The sequence below is a fragment of the Melanaphis sacchari genome, unplaced genomic scaffold (genome assembly GCF_002803265.2).
Source record: "Melanaphis sacchari strain LSU unplaced genomic scaffold, SCAv2.0 Contig212_pilon_pilon, whole genome shotgun sequence".
NCBI classification, from domain to species: Eukaryota; Metazoa; Arthropoda; class Insecta; order Hemiptera; family Aphididae; genus Melanaphis; species Melanaphis sacchari.
Window position 1 is genome coordinate 180,658 of NW_020271059.1, and position 23,821 is coordinate 204,478.

Consider the following 23,821-nt stretch of genomic DNA (forward strand, 5'->3'; position numbering starts at 1 on the left):
ATAATAATAATAATAATAATAATAATAATAATAATAATAATAATAATTAAAAAACTATTTTTTTTTTTTAAACTATTTAAAAACACTTATAATTAAAAAACCACTATTGTATAATCAGCGATTAATATATTGATATACATTAATCGTTCCGCTCAGAATTTAAAAAAAAAAATTATAATCTATATTTGCCTAATATGTTATTGATATGTGCTATGTTTATAAGAGATGTTTCTCCTTTATTCCCTTAACACTTGGTGCAAAATCCCAAAATATGTTATATTATAAAATACTCAGGTTATTTTTAGTAGTTTTTTCTTTTTCTTATTTTATACTATTAATTAATTATGTATTATAAATTATTTTTTTTATTACTTGATTTTTTCAACTTAAATTGTGTTATTTGTTAAATAAATAAATTATTATAATGTATCATTGAGTTTAAAATATTTATTGTTTTTTTTTTTTTTTTTTTTTTTTAATTGATATTTTAAGTGTAACATCTTCAGAAAAAGTAGATGATACTCAAAAATATGCCGTGTTTCGTATTATACCTACACCATATCCAGGATGTGAATTTTTCCTCGATTTTAAGAAAAACAATTATAATTCTGAAGGATTAATGTTTGATTGGTCTGATCCATCTATTGATTCAACGCTTAATGTGAAACCTAATCCTGCTGTTGATCAATTGGATATTCAATGGAGTAAATACAAGGTTAAATTTTATTGAATATTTATATATTTAAGATAAATAATAGTAATTTTATTTTATTTTATTATTTTTATTATTAAAATCAACTAATTTTAAAATATTATTTTTGATATATGGTGTACTTACCCATATTGTGCATTTAATTGTATCTAAATTTTCAATTGTGCTTCATGTATCATAATGGTTTTTTATGAAAACTTGTCATGCTCTTGCTTTGAGTATTATAATACTAGTGTGCAATTTACTTATAGGTTGTATCACATTTAACAATAACTATTATTTGTACATGTTTCAAAATCAATTAATTTTTACTAAAATTAATTTTTTTATATTGGAAATTAGTGAATAATTATATAAGAATAAATTAGGGAATAAAATCAAAATATATTTTTACTATCAATTTTGACTAAATAAAACATAGTATTTTCATAAAGTAAAATTAGAAAAATCTATTTCATATATGATAATTTAGATTTTAGGCTAACTTAGTGAATTTATATTTAATAATAAGACAGAAAATTCGGTAAATATGTAAATTGATCAATATTATTATTATTGTATTGTTATAACAGTTTTTTGTTTAAAAATCAGAAATATCCTATGTTAATTGGATTGCTATTCTTTTTTAAAGTTTTTTCTTGGTCATATATAGAGCGTGGATCTCTATGCAATCATATATTTTTTTTACTTTTTTGGATGTTTATCAGTTATTTTCAAGAATCATAACAATATGAATCTAATGCTAAGATTTTTTTGGCATATTTCTGCATGTTTAATGGTTATTGCATATTTTTGCATGTTTTTTTAAAATTCAAAATGTATTGCATATTAAAGCGAACATTTTATATACTTAGTATATTAATTAATTAATTATTATAAGTTATTTAATTTAAGAATTGTATATAAATAAAAAAAAAAATTCTTCTATATTTGTTGCATGTTTTTATGATATTGACTGGATATTATATGATATATTTTGATATTTTTTAGTGCATAAAAATCCGTGCTCTAGTTGTGTTTTTATTTTAATGTATTAGAATATTATGCATAACTTTTTTTTTGGACATAAAATTCACAAGATAAAAAATGCACTTGTTTATCAGTTCTGTGTAGAATACTGATAATAAATGTATGTAAAATAAATCACCTAAATAAATTTAAATTTATAATAACAAAGGAATGTCTTTATTCTAATAAAAAAAATCAATATATATATACCATTTTTTAATTTATATGAAATTATATGTAAATACAGAAAAAATGTACTAGTATTGAAAATTATAAAATAATTTATAATATTATAAATATTAAAAATAGTAATACAAATTACTTAGGTACATAAAATGACGATTATTTTTTTGGAATAAAGCAACGAGAAATAACATATTGTATACTTTTGGATAGTACTTTCTTCTAGAATTTATTGTTGGTAAATTTTTCAAAAAAAAAAATCAATGAATTTTCCATTCTTTAGTTTGAAAGTTGGAATATCTACTCGAATTAACATAAGTCACAAATCGGTATTAAAAGGTAAACAATTTTTGAAAGACTTTGTTAGTTTTGATTTTAAATATTTTTATGATTTTTATTTTTCTAGTGCTTAAATATATGTTGAGTCACTGAAAAGCACTGATTTGTTGATTTTGCCATTTCACTTCATGACAGTATAGAATTGCTTTATCACTTGTAAATGTCTCATTGGAAAATTCTTTTAAATAATACTTTGCTTTTAATCAAACCACTTTTGGTACTTTAAAAATTGAATACACATACCTCATACTAAATCTGATTGTCACTTATTCCTTATTTTTATCGTCTATTATAGTCTTTCTATATTCTATAATAACTATATTACTGTACATACTAACGCAATTAAAAAACTAGTTTTAGTCTAGATAATGTAAAATGGCATGTAATTTTCTTATATAAAATAAATTACTATTACCTATAATATTTTTTTAAGATATTCTTAAGAAATACAGTTAAAATTTAATTTATTACTAAAAATCTGTTTAATATGTATCAATTTACAAAATTGTTAAGTAAAATGAGGGTTATTTTAATTAAAATAAACTTAATCGTGTACATTTTTCATTAGATTAAAAATATCTCATTCTATTAAAAGCATGTATTAACAATAAAATCCATTAACTAATGTCATTTAATTTATTATAACTTTACCTTATAACATAAAATAATTAAATGTTGAATTTGGTGTTATAGGAGTGGGATTTGCGGCAACTGACAGAAAACTACTTAAGTTTAATGTTAAAATATGTTTGGTGTTCATCAAAAGGTATATTAATTCATTGCATCAGTGGTTGGGATCGTACACCTATGTTTATATCATTATTGAGAATGTCCTTATGGGCTGATGGTGTTATCCATAAATCATTGTCTCCTAGCCAGATTCTTTATTTAACACTTGGATATGACTGGTATTTATTCGGGCATAACCTAGAAAATCGTCTTGAAAAAGGAGAAGATATAATGCATTTTTGTTTTCATTTCCTCAAATACATTTTTAGTGATGATTTTAAGACTCCTAGTATGCCGTAAGTTAGAAAATGCAAGGTACTTTATTAATATTAACAAAAAACTAATATGTTTGATTTTGTACAATATTAGTTCTGCCGTTACTGCACCAAGTAGTCCTAAATATTCCTCACACATGAGTGAATTTGATTTAACTGATTTGGATCAGTTAGATATTCGTTCACGAAATAATAGTAATGGCAGGTATGTAGTTAATCTTTCAAATAGTATTTGATCAACATAATAATTTAATATTTATTTTATAGTAATGAAGATTTAACTAATGGTAAATCTTATGATACTTTGGAAGATAATTATTCACAGTTTGATTTTGAACAAACACCTAAGCTAAAATCAATAAAAAAACCAGCAGAAAAGTTTTTTATAACAGAAACAATTTATGAAATGGAAGATATTGAGGACATTGATGATGATGATTTTATTATGTCTGAAGAAGTAGAAACAAAACGGTATAAATGCTCATCTCCTCGCAGACGACATCGTTCAGTTAGGTCTCCAGAATTGGATTTTGACTTTGACGATTGTGAAATCCCATCTAATTTAGATAGGACTATGCCGGTTGATATGCCTACTTCACATAAAATAAGAACCTATTCAAATTCAAGCGAGACTGATGAGTGAGTTCATAAAATAAAGTAATTAAAAAATTTGTTTGTTATTTATCATTATCATGTTGTCAGATGGTCAATGGTAACTCAAACCGGTAGCCTGAATGGTAATGATTTGTCTGAAAACAGATTTCGACCAATTTCATCGTAAGTTAAAACATTGTATAAAATATTTGAATTTTATATTTATTTTATTTACATTTTGTAGACGAGAAAACAGATTATCTGCTGTCAGAGAATTATTCCATAAATGTTACAGTACGTATGGCTACAAAACTGATGGCCCAGAAGGTATTCTTAGTAAATTATTGTTTTGATATTTGACTATATATGTTTAAATTGCATTTTATTGAATGGTTCTATTTACAAAATGTATTTTGAAAAGGGCCGAATAGATTTTTATATAACATAAATTATATTTGACTTGTACTATACTTTTTTTCTATTGAACTTGGTTGACTTATTTATTGCTTTTGTTCTAAATAAATTTGTATTATATTAAAACAGACAATATAGAGTAAAAAAAAATCAGCCAATTCTTCAATTTTAAGTTACATACCAATGTATATTAGGCATAATTCAATCTTCATAAATTCTTTATATTGACAGAATAGCCTCTACCATTATTTTTATATCAACATTCCCTATTAATTCACATAAAAATGTATTTATGCGTATGTTTGTATAATTTATATTATTATATGAATTTCTTTAAATATTACTTTTATTAATTAACCTTCACACCCAATTATATTATTTGTAAAGAAAATATTGTAATTATTGTTTTATATATAACTTAAACAATACAGGGAGAATGTGTCATAATATTTTCAAATGTTAAATTAATTTTAATTTATTTTAGGTACATATTTTTTTTATGTATCTATGTTTTGTGTGCTACCATAATGTTCAATATTATATTGCAATAATTTGCAAATAAAGTAGTATAATAAAATAAAATTTACTTAAAACTAAGGGTATGTGGTAGTAAAATCAGTTGTCTTTAGTCTATACTTGCAATATCAAAATCATGTTTTATATTTCTAGTGTTTGTGAGTTAAACCAAATCTGAGATTATGGTGCCTTAAGTTTCAATTTTACTTACATTTAATTATCAAATATATAGGAAGTAAATGCTTTGCTCAAAAATTGTGTTAAATACGATATAAGCAACATAGGCATATTTTAAGGTACTTGTGTTTCATAATTTCAAAAAAATTGTTTTTTATTTATACTCAACAAAGCTCAAATTGCTATTACTTGGTTCTATTGAAGAATTGATTTTTATAATCTATCTAATTAATAATGTATTAAGTAAAACCAATTTTTCATTATGTTTAAAATAAATAAGTATAATTTTTAACAATCTCGTATTTATTCTTTGGATACACATATAAACTAAAAAATGTATTTAATTTTTAAATTGTTACAATTAAAGTGGATATTGTATCGTTCATATACATAGGTTCATTTTAAAATTCTGGAAAATGATTTTTTGTATTAGCTTGATTTCTCAAGATAAAATATTGGCTGTACCCGTTTTCTTAGAGTCCTAATAGTTATCAAAAATATATAATATGGCTACATAAAAAATATGTCTTGAAAATAAAATGTAATTGTATAGATATTATAAGTTATTTAAAATAGGGAACTATTATATATTAAAAAATATATAAAACTAATGAAAAAATTGAGTCTTCTATTTTTTTAACCACTATTATACCTGGTTAGTTTTATGACACGCATAAGATATATTAGTTTGGATCTTTTTCTAATTAGTTAAACTGTGTTCAGTTTTTAGCTAGGAATTACATAAGCAGAACTTTTGGAGTAAGGCCAAGCTCTTCCTTAGGTTTTAAAGTGGTTCTAGTCTAATATTAATATATGTCTCTTATGATATGACATGCCTATGTGTGAAATTTTATAAGTTAATTAACAAGTGAATGGTAGTGGCCACATGTTCTATTAGTATGAGTGCAAGGTCATGTCAAGATTCTGATTATTAGGGCTTGCTATGAAAAATTAAAAATTGCTCTTAAAAATTGCAATAAAATATATATATATATATATATATTAAAAAATTATTTTATGAAATGAATTGATTAATTTTATAAAGTATTATTATTAGATAGGTTTTAAACAAGTAAATTATAAAAAAATACAAAATCAAATTCTCATCATTGAAAATCTGATAAATTGTCCGGTCTTCTTATGTTTTCTGGAACCTACAAATAATTTTAATAACATTTAAATTTTTTTATAAAAACTATTGTTTTTTAAATATATGAAGTATTAACAAAATAATCATAGATTATATTTCTGTATAATCTAACAAAAAGAAAAAAAATGAAAACTTAAAAAAATACATAAAATTGTATTGAAAATCAACATAATTGCAAAAAATTGCCCTTAAAATTTTAGATATTAATTTGTATTTGTTTGAAACAAATTTATAACCTGTTTAGAAACAAATCCTAACAATAGAAAAAAAGTTATAAATGCATCAACATTCGAGCCCTAGTAATTATTCTTCCACATACCATCTCAATAAGACAACTATCATGATAATTTCAGATATGTAAGCACAAGCATAACTAATAAAACAGGTGTACTAGTTAGATAGTAATATAAACAAAATTTCCCTCCGACTTGGAATAAATGCTAAATTATTGAACACTACAATAAAAATGCTAATGCATTAGCTTATTGATATTATGTTTTCCATGTCTGAAAAACATACCACAATGATAGTGAAGATAAAATTTTAGCTAATATATTTGTTTACTTAGCCATGAGCACTAGGTTGGCATAATTGTAACATTTTACCATGTATGTTTTAGGTTTTTATAAAATTAAAATCTCATCATTTTGCCAGTTTAGATGTGCATGTGTTTTTGACTAACGATAACCACTTTGAATTTTAAATATTTACACATTTAAAACCAAATAAGCTAAACATTAAAATTTTCTCTCAAAGTTGCTTCATTTTTTCTCAAGTTTTTTATAATATTATTTATAAATATAAATCACTACTTTAATCTTGAGAGATTTGAATGAATTTAAATATACACTAGATCCTATAAATTCGTTCATATGTTGACTACTTTCGCATTTTTTGTCATACTATTTTATTTACTCAAATGTTTTCATAGTTTGGCTTATGTTCAGGAAAAATCTATATTATGTTTCTATCATACGTACATTGGTTTTACAGAAATTATGAAACACAATTTTGATATTTATTGTTTATCATTTTGAAAAAAGATACACTTAATAATGTTACCACATTCTTTTATGTTTTAATTTATTATAATTTTTAGTGCTAGTTTTAAGAAAATTATTAAGTTATTCATGACTATAGAATATAATTTAATGTAATAATTTTTTTATGTTGTACATATTATACATTTAGATACATGGGCGTCCCCAGACATTTTTCTAAGATGAAGTAAAATTAATTTAAAAATAAATGAAGATTTTCTTATACAAAATGTATACATTATTATGTTTTGTCATTATTACATTAAATAAAAAAATTTAAATTTTATGGAGTCAAGTGCCCTGTCCTGCCCTCCTGGAGACGCTCATGTTTAGATATATATTATTATATTATATACCATAATTGTGTTCTAATAAAAATTATGCTGTAATAACATTAGGTCATATTAAAATTCACATTTCCCTGATTTATTAAGTTATAATCTCTTTCATTTAAAATTTTAAAACCAAATGTATACAAACTAATTTTACTCGATACATATTATACGTAGAATGACCAATTTATTGAACAAAATATTAAGTATAAAATTGATGTATGATATCCTTTCAAAGTAAATTGAATCACAAACAAATTTATATAGTTAGGTTATATTTAAATTTGAATATATTTATAAGGCCTAATAATCTAATGAATTTGTTTATACTTGATAACACATTAAGAAATTAATATTAATAGTACCTTGTCTAACTTTTTTTAATAATTAAAAAAAAAATACTGATGTCATAGATTCAATTAAATTAACTTTACTCTTTTTAGATATCTTATTTTATCTTACTATGTTATTCATTTTCAAATTATTATTTATTTTATTTTGTAATTTTTATTAGAACTTATAAATAATGTTGTTGATATAAAGTTTCTTGATCATTGTATATCATTAATTTAGAAAAATCATAAAACTAGTTAACACTGATTTGAATTTTTCAGATTATCAAGTTTTATTGGATAATCAATAATTGATTTTTAATAAAAAAACTTATTTATCTTAATTTATAGTTAAAATATACTAAACATTTATTAGTCATCTTGGTCATTAAGGATTAAATTTAAATGTTTTTAAAATTAATTGTTTATTACAAAAATTTCAAATTTTATTTGATTTCTAACTTAAATATAAAATAATATCAGTAAATGAATTTGTGTGGTCTATTAAAAAAAAATATTTGACTTATTTCTCTAAAAAAATATTGAAGTATATTTTATAATGTTCTAAATAATTAATGGATATCTATTAATATTTTATAATATTATAATTTGCTTTAACTATTGTTTTCTAGCATGTAATAGTCAAATAGTCAATTTGAACTACTTTGACTTTAGTCTTATAAAATAATGTTATGCTAAGAAATAATATAATTTAATCTTACATTGTACATTGACGATCCAATACATGAAAATGTTGCTGTTGTTTTTTTTTTTTTAATCTCAGTTATTTAAGCTGATATATATGACAGCAATATTGGTGATTCTAATAACATGTCACATTTCCTGCCTAAATTTGATGAATTTGACTTTAACAGGTGTAAGTTTTAAGTTATAGTTATAAGAAAAAAATAATCATAATAGGCTGTTTTAAAATTTTTATAATTATAATTAATTTATCGTTAAGTTCTGAAATATACATGACTGTTTACTTAGCTTATATTAACATATTATTAACCAATAAAAAATAATAGGTTTTTATACGTTTAAATATAATATAATGTGTAAGATATTAAGAATGTATTTTGTTTTATTTATTTATTTTTATTTTTTGAGGAATTTGGAAATCTATTTACAAAATTAAAAGTACTTTATATTAATTTATTGGATCTTTTTATGGCCTTAAAGTGCACATTAAGTTTATTGTGATAAATTAATTTTAAAATTTAGCTATTTGTATTATACAAGTAGCATTAATTTACATCAAAATCGCAACAAACACGAACACCAAAATCATTTAAATTGGACTTAATAACTGTGTTCATAGAATTAAGAAGTACTTAATATTTGTGTTCTTATAATATTAGCTCAATAACTGGCAGGTAAAAAATGTACACCTCGTGTTGTTTATGACTTATTTATGTACGAACTGTCAGATTTCCAAATTTAGTTTAAACTGGTATATGGTTAACTCTGATGAATAATTGTGTCAAGGTTGTTATTTTAGAACTAATTTATATGTAATTTCCTTTTATTGTTAATGTTATAAAATGTATCAATTTTTGTAACATTTCATAATAATTTATCTTCTAAAAAATTAATAAGTGTGTTATTTTTTCTTAATGTGGCATTCAGCTTAACATTATTTTTTTAGTTTAAGATTTCAACATTGATTATATGGCTAAGGTGGTTGTATGTGGGGAAGGGGAGCTGAGGAATAAATATTAGTTGTTTGAATATTTGATTACTCATGAAATGTTTTATTTAAAATTAAACATCATGTTTTCTTAATTTTTTCATACCTAAAAATTACAGAAATATTATTATAAATTATAAGTTGGATACATATTTCAATTGCATTTTGTCTGTATATAAAGAAATGTCTTAAAATAAAATACAAACAAAACTTTTAGTTGAATAATAATTTAATATATGAAGGAATAATGTTACATTTCTTATACATCATTACATTTTAATGCTAAATATAAATATATAATGCTCTAAATGCTACACAATGTGCTTTCGTATACTACAGAGTATGCGAGTGCAAGCGACAGTTAATCAATTGCGGAAGACGTGTGTATAGTTTCATTAGGGGATTTTGGAAACGTACAAATGGGATAAAAATATTCATAATATAGCATGTGCTTGATTTTAATTATTACTGATATGTTTATGAAAATTTGTTTTATTATTTCTATTAATTGAATGAAAATTTGCATTTATACATGAGAACAACAGACTAAAGATTTTTTTTTTGAAGCAATCATAGAAAATTTAATTTCAAGTACATGTTCAATGTCATGTATTTATTTACAAGATTTTTGTTCAATGTTTTTGTAGCAAATATCGCATTTAACGTAACAGCACCAAACAAATTTGCAATTGCAATGTTCCTCTTCCTTTACAACCTTAGAAAAAACAGAAAAAAAAAATTTTACTTCATATTTATTATTATCAGACATTGTTTATTACCTTAGTGATATAACCACGACCACAACACAGTTTATTACAAGAATCCGGCCCAGTTGATGTAATATTGCACTTGCGACCTTCTGTACCCAATACTCCGTTTTCAAAGTCTTGCTTACAATAATTTGGTGACTTCTGTATATGCACTAATTCTTTTGGTTCGATTAACATTTGTTTTTTTAGTCTCTTTAAAGCCCTGGGCTCTCTTTTCTGATGTATTGTATTGTTTTTCTTTTGTGAATTGTTTGCGATATGATTAATCTATCATCATGAATAATACAAGTTATCAAAAATCATGACAATTATTACTAGAAAAAATCAATCTAAAACATACAAGAATAGCTTTTCCATATTTTTGTTTGAGTTCATTACCAATCTCATTGAATGATGGCATAAATTTCCAACAGGTTTTTAGTTCACATGAACCAGACACACCATGACAACGACAATGCATTTTCATTAATGACATAACAATCTAAATATGAGATAATTTTGATAAAAAAACTTTCTATTGCAGATTAAAAGATTGATTCTATGATGCCCTGATAGCAATAATAATAATAAAATTCAAAAAAATTCAAATTATATAGATTTTCTAATATAGGACAGAGGCCAACTAATGTGGACATTTCTTAGTGGAATCTCACTAATTGATGCCAAATTAATAACCTAGCCCTCAAAACCTTAAATTACTTTAATCGTTGTAATATATATAACAAAAAAAGAATCGAAAACTATAATTATGATTAATTATAGAAAAATACTGTTTATTATTATCTTGAACCATATTATGTGCTGAAATATTTTTAAAACAAAATAATTGTCTGTTTTACCTGTCGGCCTACTTCATTATTATGCAAATTCATTTTGAGGCGATTGGACCAAATTCTTTTTTGTTTTGTGGTTTTGAAATTATCAGGCCGATTGGGTTCAGAACCATCAACAAATTTTCGAGAGAATTGTAATCCAAAACGCAAATTATCACTAAAATTAAAAAATATACGATATACATCATACAATGTAATCTATTTTTTTGGTAACATTAATTAGGCCTTTTCCAAATAAAGTACGACAAATTTGGTTTAATATAACTTGATTATTGTGTTAAATGTCAGGTAATTTATTACGTTAAATAAATTGGTCTACTCAAATATGGCATGAAAAAAAGATGATATTGCTATTTAAGAAAATTCAAATCTAAGACTGCGATTTCTAGAATAATTAAAATATTGAAAACATTCCTATAAATGAACATTTTAATTTTTATACTAATGCAAAATATGTCCTAAAACCATCCAATTTAATGTTACCTAAAAATATGATTATATTGTTTATACAATATACACATATAAGTATTTTTATTTAAGCAAAAAGTTATTATCTTAATCTAATATTTACCTGCAACCTCCCCATTTCCATCCTTCAGGCGTAGTTTGACCATGTTGCATAGAGTCACAACTACATTCAGTTAATCTTCCTGAACTGCATGCATTTGTAATTGAATACACTACACCTGCACTAGTGATAGCGTAGATAAAGGCAGTCTCTTTACTACCTACTCAAAAAAATAATAACTATTACTAATAATGAACTTTTTGTTTTAATGTAGATTTATTATTTTACATGCCTATTAATAACTTATTTTTATCATTACATCTATTATATATTATTAATCCAATGTAACAATCTGAATTATATATTAAAATTAACTTATGGATGATGTATTGTAAAAAAATCCACAAGCCAATACAACTAATATCAATGTCAATTGTGATATTATTACATTCATTATTTCTGCTATTTAAATGTTAGTTTTATTTTCGCTCAAAAGCTTTTGTGTAAGTAAGATCCATTATTTTTTTCTCCGTTATAGATCCCTAAATATAGTTTAATAAAGGTTGGAATAGTAAGATAATTTGAACATGAATTAAACTAAGTCGTTTTAAAAAAAGTTTAATATAGAAATAATTTCTATACATTATATTTAATTATTAAATTAAACTCTATAGGTGTTAATAATCAACTTATTTTTAATGGAAAATAGTTAAAAATAATATGACATTACAAAAAGTTGTCAAATGGGTAAACTTTTAGTTATACAGGTGTTGAGAATACCTTATAGTAAAAACACAAGTCATTATAAACTAATACATTCATCAATATCTAAAAAGTAAAAGATAATATTTTACTGAAAATATAGAATTTTAATTACATAACATTAATTAATCAATAATTACTTATAATATTTAATGGCTCAAAATGTTTAAGTGTTAATAAGGTAGTATTATTTTATAAAAATATATATTATGATTGTTAAATGTTGTTTTGGATGTGTATAAATTGATTACATTACTAAACCCACCCCGCAGTATTCATAAATTAATTATAAAAAATTTATTTTCAGATTTATGTAAGAAAATAAAATTGTAGTTTAATATTCATGAATTATGAGCAGATTCAGACAATATTAATGTTGTGTAATTATCAAAGTATGAAATTTTATATATATGTATGCTATTTATACTATAATACGTTAGGTGTAAATTAATTTACTAGTAGAATATATCTACATACTGTGATAAAAACTGTGAGTTAATGATATTACATCAATAAAATCACAAAAAAATAAAATTTGTTTTAAACTTACAAAAAAAAAAAATAAAAAAATACCTGTTGTAATTATAATATTAGATTCTAGGTGTTAGGAATATGATTTGTCAGATGTATTCAGAAAAATTGAACGTAGAATTTAATGTAAATATTGTAAGCATAAAAACTGGTACTTTATGGAACAATTAATAATAAGCAAATATAGATTATAATGGTGAATGTATACCACCACATTAACCATATTAAATATCTTGGCTAACAAACTTATCAATAATATAGAGAGTGTATAATTTTGTTGCAGAATAAAGGGTAGACACAGCACTGAAGATAATAATAAATATACATTAAATATTATTTCACTAATGTAACAGTAATTAATTTACTTAAAATAAAACAAATGGATGCACAAATGAGTTTAAATCACATAGGTTTGATTCTAATTGAATTAAAAATATAATTAACGCTTTAAAATGTATACATAAATTAATTTCATACCTTTGTCTAGTGTTGGACCAAACACACTTTGTTCATTTTCCATTACTGAACAATTCCATCGTTCATGACGAAACTGAAGTTGACACTGTTCAATGGCTTTTTTAGCTCCATCGGATACTGAATATATAGCATTTGGATGCTTCATGCACACATCCACTTGTTTTGAGGCTAAACCTGGCAAGGCACCACAAACCGCTCTGGCTTGAACTATTTCTGGATCCTCGATCTCTGAACCTGGTGATGCTTGTTGCTGTTGAAGAGGTGGTGGTATCCCTATTATACCTAAATACCTATAATTAAAAATTAGTGCAAAATTAAGCAATTTTATAAAAGTACTCAAAATAACTAGTTACAAAAAAAAAGAGACTAATTATCATCAACTCTATGGGTTAATTAGTGTATGTAGTAATGTATATAAAAGTAGATACCGATTCTGAGGTTTTTCTATACATACACATTACATATACTACAAGCCATTACCTGGAAAATATATAAACATACAAAGAATACACTACAAACAAATAAGTAATAATAATAAAATAAGCTATTACGAGTTACTGTTGAAAGAAAACCTAATTGATTGTACCTATAGGCTAAATGACTGTTGATATAAACAAAATACACGTCATATTATAATAAAATGTACTAAAATATTTGAACAAAAAATGCAATCCAATTAAAACAATCAATTTGTTTAAAAATATTGAAAGCATTTTAGTTATATAAATTAAATAATTCAAAAAATGCTTAACGTCACAATAGTAAAAATGAAAATAATGACACTCAAACTACATAACGCAATATTCTAGCAAACACAATATAGTGACTACAGTCACTTGCCAATGGAAACTAGCTAATAAAATGACTTACATCCAATTTGGACTTGCAGATAATGCAAACGGCAGAAACAACACAATCAGTTGAATGAAACTCATCACATTTCTCATACTGGCCAATGTTACAGATAATATAAGAATTGATGTACTCTATATGAATTGTAGAGAATTTGTATAGATTAACCAAACAACATTGTCATCCTAGTATAAACAATGACATACGAGTAGAGCCATCAAAAAACCAAACAGTCACCAAGCCGGGACACCTAGATGACAGTTGAGGATGTATGTGACCTACGGACGTATATAAGCCGATCGTTGAGATTGTTCGGAATGCATTCACGGTACCAAACGATTACATGGCGCACTTACTGCGTTCGTATGAGCGATCATCAACATTGTAGTTGTTTCGTTTCAGATGTTCTAGCTGCGACTAAGTTGCTAGGTAGCGATTGCGAAGTCCGGGGTGTAGATGATGACTAACGTTACACTCCAAGCCTGGATAGAGGGAAAAGCGGACGACGAACAACTGACGGGTTGCTGCTAGATAGCAACCGTGCACGATTTGAACTCGGCTGTGGCGACAAGGGAGTACAGTGACAAAATGCTCGATAGACGATATTTTTATTATTATTTATTAACGTACACGGACGGCAAGGTTTATTAGATAAAATATAGATAATAATACTTGGACAGTAGAATGGATGATAATTGATTAGGAACGCGCACGGTTTTCGAGGTAGACGAACGGTCCGCGCAACGTCGGAGATCGCTGACTAATGACTATCACCTCATCACTGACAACACTGTTCGCGTTTACAATGTTTCCCCATTCGCGGCACAGTTGCAATTATTAGCCATATGGTTGCGACAATCCCTCTTCCCGAACTCTCGTTGATATTTTTCATTTAATTTTTCATTTACGGATATCACGTTTCTGTCATAATATTATTAATATATGCGCGTGTTGTGTATACATGTTACAAGTTCCATACGTTGAATATATATTAGTTTATTAGCATCAGTCATCTCAGCGATACACCGACCCGTCGGAAAACGTTAATAAAATGAGTGCAACATCTGTTCGGCGATATAATTAATTCGCAAGTCGACGGTCTTCACTCTACGCTTCAACGAAACGGATTATTGATTATTATCTCGTTTATTAAAACATTATTCAATATTTACCCGTCTGCGTTAGTGTATTCCGGTTTTGCGTTTTCGTGCAGTACACACACACACACACACACATATATAGTATTATTAATTCTGTTATTATTATTTCACAGTGCCGTCGTCGCTACTTACTGTTAGGCAGTTCAAGTTGTTCTAAGAAATGTATACACAAAACATACTATTACATAAGCTGTCCGCGTAATTTATAATAACAACTGTATACATGAATAGTAGGTGTATGAATTAATGTTTAATAACTAGAGCTGTGATACATTTGCATTTATTATGAAAAAAATAAGCACCTAAAAACAGCAAAATATATTTTTGCTAAAAATAATAGTATTTATTTCAATAAAAAATTAAAACTACACAATCTAACCACCTACTTATTCAATTGAATTTCATTTAACAACTATTGTTTTTATACTCGCTTCGTTGAGTATAAAACCACTTGAAATGTTTGATTTTAACCGTGTGTATATCTTGAATACATATTTTTATTATTATTTATAGATTTCACGGCACACAAAGAAATAAATTTATATAACAAACTATATTTTCATTAAAGTTATTAGAGTTATCTGAATAATTTCAATAAACATAAATTAAATTACACTGTTCTACTTATTTTTGTTAATTATTATACTTATAGTATATTAATTTATTTATAACCAAATTTGAAAGTATATTTCAAGTTAAACTGAATAAATGATAATTTAAATTTTAAAAAAGATAGATTAATAGTATTAAATAATTCTTAAATATTTTTATTTATAAATATAATAATTTAATTACTTTAATAAACACACATGAAGCATTAATGTATACTAAAATATAAAATTATAACATTAGGTACCTACATTATAATTGTTATATTACAATATATTATTATGTTTAATTTTATATACTAATGTAAAGTTAATATTAACTTTTATTTATTTATTATTTATATAATTTAAAACGGTTTAGGTCTAATCACATAACATAGTAATTACATATAACAAAACAGTCGTTCGAATATATTTAAATGATAAATGTAAAATATAAAGCTAGATCATATAATAATATAGTTATGACGTACTAAAAATAAAATTACAATAGGTTTTTTATTCGTGAAAGTTATCATAGTTCGTTATTTCCATATTCATACAAAATGTATTTTAAGTTATTGTGCTACGTGTAAGAATATGAAAGGAAAAACGATACAATAAATTAGAAAAATCAATTTTCCGGAAAAAAGTTTGAATGTAAAGAATGTCGGCGGGTTTCCAGGCGTGTGACTATCACTCGTGTTAATTTTAAATACAGAAAGAGAAATTAAAAAAGCTTAAGGTGTTAAAAAAAATGTAGTGGAAAATAAAATATATTTTAACGATTTCAAAAATTGTTTATACAATAAAAATCCAAAATATGTTACTCAAAATTTATTTAGAACAAAGAAACATGATATTTTTACTTTTGAACAAAACAAAAAAGCTTTAAGTGCTTATGATGATAAAAGATTTATTTTGGAAAATGGTATTGATACATTAGCTTAGGGACATTATAAAACAAATATAGATAAAAATAATTTTGTAAAACATCTCAATACACTGATTAAAAATCAAAACAAAAAAGATTGAATGCTATAATATTTATGCAATTAATGATTTATTTCATTTTCTGATCTTTTAATGTTAATATTTATTTTGTGATCTATTTGGGATCTTTTTATGTTAATATTTATTTTGTGATCTATTTCTGATCTTTTAATGTTAATATTTATTTTGCGATCTTTTTATGATAATATTTTTAATTATTTATTTTGTGATCTTTTTATAATTTATTTTCTGATTTTTTTATGATTTATAAAAAGTGCACCAGGAACGGTACTATATATTGTTAATAACAATATTTGACCCATTGGAATTTTTCATATAATTAGAATGTTCTTTGTATTCCGGAATATTTTGTTTTATGGCATGATGGGTGATTGTAAACTCTTCCGATGGTAAACTCTCCCGGGTCTACTCCAGTACTACCTGACGGAAACATGTAAACTCTTCCGGGTCTAGTAAAAATCATAAAATAAATGTAATATACATTTAAGTTGCGTTTAAAAATAGTCAATCATATATAATAATAATAATAATAATAATAATAATAACAATATAAATTAATGTCTTTAGCTGCTATGAACATGATATTATAGTCAAAATACAATAAAAAATAAAATTTCAAAAAATCCAATATACATTTAAGTTTCTTTTAAAAATAGTCAATAATAATAATATAAGTTACAAATACAAAATAAACGTAAAAATAATAAGTTTTTGATAATAAGAACATACAGATTTAAAAAAGTTAGGGAATTTATTTTTTTTTCTTTATAATTTAATATTTTTTAGGATATATTTTTTTCATTATTTTTTGTATAAATATGTTTATTTGATTTATTTAATTTATTGCAACTTTGAATTTTAACATATATTTCAATTTGAAAATCCGTTAGAGCATTAATGAATATAAATAAAGATGGATGAGTACTTGAGAAATATGAATTTAAATGCGAATGGAACGACTCACTATAAAGTTGACATCTATGAAAATCTTTGTTGCTTAATTTTGACATATTTTTAATTTCTTTTTGTATGATATTGCGTTAAATTCAAAGAAATGAAAAATTAATCGTAAATACCATTTCATACTTTTTCTGTCAAACTTATTCAAACGATCAAAATTATCCTTGAAGTTCATATTTTTATTTTAGTCTATCAACACTTTTGGACATGAGTCAAGCTTTTGAATTCAATCTTTAGATTTTCTATTTACATTTCCAGTATCTTTAGGACCATGTAAAAATGATAAAAAATGAACACACTTATTATCTTTCCACTTAAACATCACAATACTAGTATTGGACATTTTTCAATCATATTCACCTCGTAAATTAATTTATCATCTTTAAGTTTCAATAGATTTTTTCTCGAAGCATTTACTGTTCCAACGGCATATATTAAATTGTCTTTTAAAATTTTAAATAAACTGTAACTTGTGAAAAATGATCCATATAGATAGTATGATTTTTATCAGGTAAATTTTCCAAGATATCTATGACAACTCTTGCGCCAAAACCTTTTTCAACACCTATAAAATCAAATTTTCGGTATAAACTTGAAATTTTAAATTAAGCGATGAACTATTACAGGGCATCCAAATTTTGAAACCTTTCTTAATTGGTTTATCTCTCATATATTGTTTGATCATAGACCTGCCTTTAAATGTAACCATAGATTCGTCTACGACGACATTTTTATATGGTGAATAACTCTCAGAAAATGTCTAAGACAATCTAGACAGTAATGGTCGAATTTTATATAATTTGTCATAATAAATATCACCTTTTTTTGGTTATACTGGTTATACACTGTTATTATTTAAAGTTCCATTAACCACCATGCAATAAGCAGAAAAATTAAGTGACCACCATGCCGGAAATAGTTAACTTATTCGCAAATTAAAAAGCTTTAGTTTTCAAATTTTTTTTCCTGATTCGTTGTCGCTTGTAATGGATCTTTTTATTTTTCCCAAATCCTATCCACATTTGCGCCGTCTATTACTTCAATTTTCTTTAAAATATTCTTAAATTTAGTACTAAATTCATAATTTAGAGTGATTGGTCTTCTAGTTTGTCAATATCAAACCATCCTATATTTACCAACAATCGTTTATTAAGTTTTTTAAATTTTGCTCTCATCCATACCTTGAGAAGTTGATGATTCGAATCCAGATCAGCTACTCGTAAAGTCCTTATATTCCGAACATTGTTCTTAAATCTGCTATTAATTAGTACATGATCTATAACAGCAGTCGTCAACTGACAATCCACAGAAAAATTTTAACATTATTTGTAATGTTATGTTTATAATCGTAATATACAAAACTATTGTATGTTATTGTATGTAGGATCAGTTTCCGAAAATAAGAATAAACAAGTAATAATATTGTCATTATTATCGCATGTTATAAAATAAATAAACCTAATATCGTTATCACAATACGTTCAAAGAATACTAATGATTCGAATCCAGTTTTCATTTTAATTTTTGTTTATTTTTTTTTTTTTTGCAATTAATTATCAATTAAACCAACTTTAATAATTTCGTTATAAATAAAATAACCCTTTATCGATATTTTATAAAATATACGTCAATTAATTTTTTTTTATTCAGTATTTAAGATTTATAATGTTGGTCCTTAAGATTTAGTTATGGATTTAGTGGTCCGCGAGGTCCAAAAGTTTGATAACCGCTAGTCCATATGGTTCTTACATTTTCCATCTTGAGGGATCCAAGTATATTTGTATATATATTTATATTATGTCCTTCCTTATAAACATAGTACTTTTGATTAACAGACCTTTTCCCACAGGAAAATTAATAAGTTTTGATGATCCATTGTCATTTGAAGTTGCATGCAAGGTAGGATTTCCAATGGTGTTTCTATAATATTGCTCTATTCCTATTTTTGCATTGAAATATCCTAGGATCAACCTGATCTGGCTCACTGAAGTATTAAACACATCTTACAGTGTTGCGTAGACAAACCTTACATAACTTCAACTCCATTACGCGTTTTATTTGCTCTGGTAGGGTCAAACTATAAAATTAAGGACATTTATAAATCGTATGTTCCAATTTACAAACATTGTATTCTAATTTTGATGTCGATGAAAATAACTCTGACGTTCCTCTTTTTTCAATATATTTTTTTCTCGTTTGATGTCGAGTTTGCATTTCCTTTAATATTTATATTTTTTACGGTTTCAATTGATACTAAAATTTTAAACCTTGACTCTAAAAATATAATCAATTTTGACACTATTGGTACTTCAGCATACGGCGCTCTCGCTTCTCACTCTTTTAGTGTAGTTTTATCTAATTTAATTGATATTACATTTATTAGCAGTGGCCCCCAATTTGTGGGTTCCTGACCCAGCGTCTCTAACTCACGTATATGTCCATTCAGTGCATCCGTAAACTATCTTAATTTTTTTGCCAAGTTATCACCCACCGTTTCGAGATCATATATCGCTTTTACATGTGCTTAAACCAACTCCTTTTTTATTAGTATAACGCGTAATTAATGATTACCATGCTATGATATAACTATTAGCTATTTTTTTTTAAGCATATAATCGAACTTAACGCCTGATAATGATTCTCGTAAATAAAAGACTTTTCTACGAAGCTAACGATGTATTATTATCGATTAGAACCGAAAATATATTATAAAATGATGCCCATTCTTGATAATTGCCGGTAATTACTGGTACGCTCAACGACGACAATTTTGCTGTCCACAATACCTTATTCATACACGCATTAGGTATATCAGTGTTAGATTTTCATTACTATTCTTGTCTTGCGATACAATCAAGTCTGTTGCTGCTAGCGATACGATACCTCGAGGTGTGCCGCTTCGAAATTTTAACAGTCTCAAATTCTGGGCTTCGAAGTACATTTGATTGATTTTTATATACTTTTAACCCTTTCAGACATGAAATATTTTTAGGAAAATTTTTTTTTATTAAAATGTTATTAAATAGGTATAAAAATAATATTTTCATTATTTTTACCTAGAAAACAAGATCACAAAAGTGACCCATCAGCTTAGATGGAATGAAATATATAAAAAATTGTACCTTATTTTTTTTATTATTTATTGAAAAAAATCGAATATTCATTTTCGATAACTGAAACATAATATGCTTAATTATAATAAAATAAATAAAAACCTACATTACTCGTAAAATACAACATACTTTTAAAAATTTTATATAAAAAAATATAAAACTTTTATAAATAAAATAAAATCATTTTATTGAGTAGTGAGTATAAAATATATTTATCATTACTTCAGAATATGAAAATCAGCAAAATAATAATTTCTACCAGAAGTCAATCACAAATGTACTTTACATTTTTCACAAAAAATTTGTGTTCATTGTTTTCGTGAACATTTTGGATACTTGTATTTAGTAAGGTTTTTCAAGTTATCAACACAAGGAAAATGATCTACTGAATCGTATCTTACTACATCTGGAGGTATAGGACTTTCTTATTTTTTTATTTGCTTGTGGAGATATTTGTGTGCATACATTTTCAGAATTAGATGAACATCTTGCACTTCTATCCGTTGAAGTATTATTAGGTCTGCCTTTTCTTTTTTGAGTTGTTAGTTTACAGAAATTCATTATTTCATTAGCTAACTACAACCAAAAATGTAACAAATCTAAGATTTCATTTTTTTGGATGTTTAAATGTTTTGCATGTTTTAAATATTGAATTCAAAAATTAGCCACTACCAAATCAAAAACATATATTAGAAGTCGTAATATCCATTTTTTCAATTTTATAAATTTCCTGTATGTACTTATAAGTTGATCAATTTTATCATTGATGTTATAATCTCCGGTCTTTCTATTTCTACAAACAACTTTTTTTTTTGTCTCAGCGTTTTATAATATCAACATTACCAGACGAAATAAAATTAGATATTAACTGGTTTATTATCGTACCATTATAATAATTCTAGAGAAAAGTTTTTATTTTTTTAGATTTAATTTCGTACGATGTCCCACGTCCAATTTTTGCCATTATTTTATCTAATAAAAGAGGTGGGACTGGCAAAACGATTTGTTTTTTTGTTCCAGCCGCATATATTCCTTTATGATAAAGTTGTTCAAGTAATGAAAACGAAGAAAAAAAATTATCAAAGTATAAGAAATGTGAATTTTGATTCTATTTTTCTATAAATTGCAATACGATAGCATCACTAACTCCAAATTGTTTTTGTAAATCAAAATTAACTTCATTAGATGCATCTTGATACAATAAAAAATCATAAACTGTTCCACTTTGTCAAGAAAGTACATATATTTTTATGCTCCAAGGGCAAGGCTTATCTTTTATATATTGGTTTTTGTGGTTTGCAATGAATGTAGTCCAATGATGAGGTGAAGATTGGATCCATACCTGTACAGTAGTTGAATCTGTCCACGGTTGGTGCTTGTTAATTTTAAAACGATCGGCATAGATACTGAGGATAAAGTTAAGCAACCTAGCATCCAAAACGGCTTCTCATAATTTGAGTCCTAAGATTATACTACGTTTCAAAAGAGCTACTTTCAATTTATCAGTTATCAGATGGTATTGCACTGATGGTGTTTCGACTCTTAAATAGACGGCAACAAAATAACCTTTTTCCGAACTATCATAATACGTATAGAGTTTTATAGAACAGCCATGGTCGTAAGTTAATTGGTGACGAATCAAAAGGTTTATGATTAGATGGAGTTTAGAATAATATCAAGACCCTAGCCGTGCGATTTCAACAGAGACAGAATCATCCCAGCCAATACCATCAATCCAGAATCGCTGCATTAAATGTTTTGTTAACAAAATGATATGTGATATAAGTTAAATGGGTCGAATAATCGTGCAATGTCCGAAAGCATTGAACGTATTGTTGAACTTTTGGTCATGAAATGAACTTTAAATGAAAATTTGTCTGATGATGGATTTTCGTTGGGGCCAAGGAGTTTCAAGGCAGGGTCTTCACTAGCGTTAAAGAGCACTAACGGAGATATCGCACGAGTGTCCTCAGAAATGGCATGTAAAATTTCATTGCTATTACTTGCCCATTTGCGGAGTTCGAATTGTGCAAGTGAACAGAATTGAATGAGTTCCTGCTGATATTCAAGGACTTCATGACAGAATTGACTCCAGTGATATACTATCAACAAATGTATCATTTAACAGAACTGCAACCACACGGGTTGACCGAGCACTATTAACCATGGCCAACTCACAAATTGTGCATAATACTTGAAATGGAGCTGCTGAAGTACCATATGTCACGGTGCAGAGACGGTATTCTTCAATTTCAGATATAGATGAAAATCGCCAGAGTACATGGTGATAGTCTTGATCATCAGGATGAACGAGTATTTACATAATACATTTGTTATATATCGGCAAAAAACAAATACTTTCATAATCATGCTCGTAACAGTCAACTTAAATATCTGACTGGATTTTCAACCCAGTGAGTGTAGTATCCGTTTTTTTGTTTGAACAGAAGCTTATTAAATACGATACGAAGTTTTATTGTCTTACTTTCGAGTCTCAATAAGAAATGATGAGAAATGTAGTTGTAATACAGGGTACCAATGATTGACGAAGGGATTAGTTCCATGTGTCCAGTAGATAATTAATCCTGCATAAAATCAACATATTGTTGACGGAGATCTGCATTTTTACCTAATCATTGTTCTAGAGCCTATAATCACTGAAGCGCAAAGCTCTTGAAGCCAGAGAGCTGAAAAAAAGATTTATGGAACAGAAGTCTTACCACAAATCGTCCAGAAACGAGCCGAGTAGTTTATGGAGTT

The 23,821-nt window shown here is 25.6% G+C and overlaps 2 protein-coding genes across 3 annotated transcripts in view; one reads left to right on the forward strand and one right to left on the reverse strand.

The window, feature by feature from the left end:
* Positions 1 to 4,250, forward strand: part of LOC112593906 (myotubularin-related protein 14) — a 10,159-nt gene extending 5,909 nt beyond the window's left edge. Inside the window, exons 5-10 of the mRNA XM_025338493.1 lie at positions 493 to 715; positions 2,936 to 3,267; positions 3,341 to 3,451; positions 3,514 to 3,885; positions 3,949 to 4,023; positions 4,085 to 4,250. Of these exons, the coding sequence (XP_025194278.1) occupies positions 493 to 715; positions 2,936 to 3,267; positions 3,341 to 3,451; positions 3,514 to 3,885; positions 3,949 to 4,023; positions 4,085 to 4,193 (1,222 nt within the window). The 3' untranslated portion in view covers positions 4,194 to 4,250. The remainder of the gene's footprint in view (positions 1 to 492; positions 716 to 2,935; positions 3,268 to 3,340; positions 3,452 to 3,513; positions 3,886 to 3,948; positions 4,024 to 4,084) is intronic.
* Positions 4,251 to 9,640: 5,390 nt separating this feature from the next.
* Positions 9,641 to 15,236, reverse strand: LOC112593908 (protein Wnt-16-like). 2 transcript variants are annotated; one of them, XM_025338496.1, is made up of 9 exons: positions 14,584 to 15,236; positions 14,434 to 14,477; positions 14,246 to 14,361; positions 13,376 to 13,665; positions 11,669 to 11,825; positions 11,104 to 11,254; positions 10,605 to 10,745; positions 10,274 to 10,531; positions 9,641 to 10,209 (listed from the first exon to the last, which is right to left on the reverse strand). In XM_025338496.1, exons 2-9 carry the CDS (start codon positions 14,443 to 14,445, stop codon positions 10,108 to 10,110), a joined length of 1,227 nt encoding a protein of 408 aa, XP_025194281.1. In that variant the 5' UTR covers positions 14,446 to 14,477; positions 14,584 to 15,236; the 3' UTR covers positions 9,641 to 10,107. The 2 variants fall into 2 exon arrangements, with proteins under 2 accessions (XP_025194281.1, XP_025194280.1); XM_025338495.1 differs by having other exon boundaries at positions 14,434 to 14,505; positions 14,584 to 15,235.
* Positions 15,237 to 23,821: the final 8,585 nt, after the last annotated feature.

Coding starts and splice junctions, on each gene's coding strand:
- LOC112593908 (XM_025338496.1), bottom strand. Junction 10,532..10,604: donor AATATGGAAAAGCTATTCTT/GTATGTTTTAGA, acceptor TCATGATGATAG/ATTAATCATATCGCAAACAA. Junction 10,210..10,273: donor GTCGTGGTTATATCACTAAG/GTAATAAACAAT, acceptor GTTTTTTCTAAG/GTTGTAAAGGAAGAGGAACA.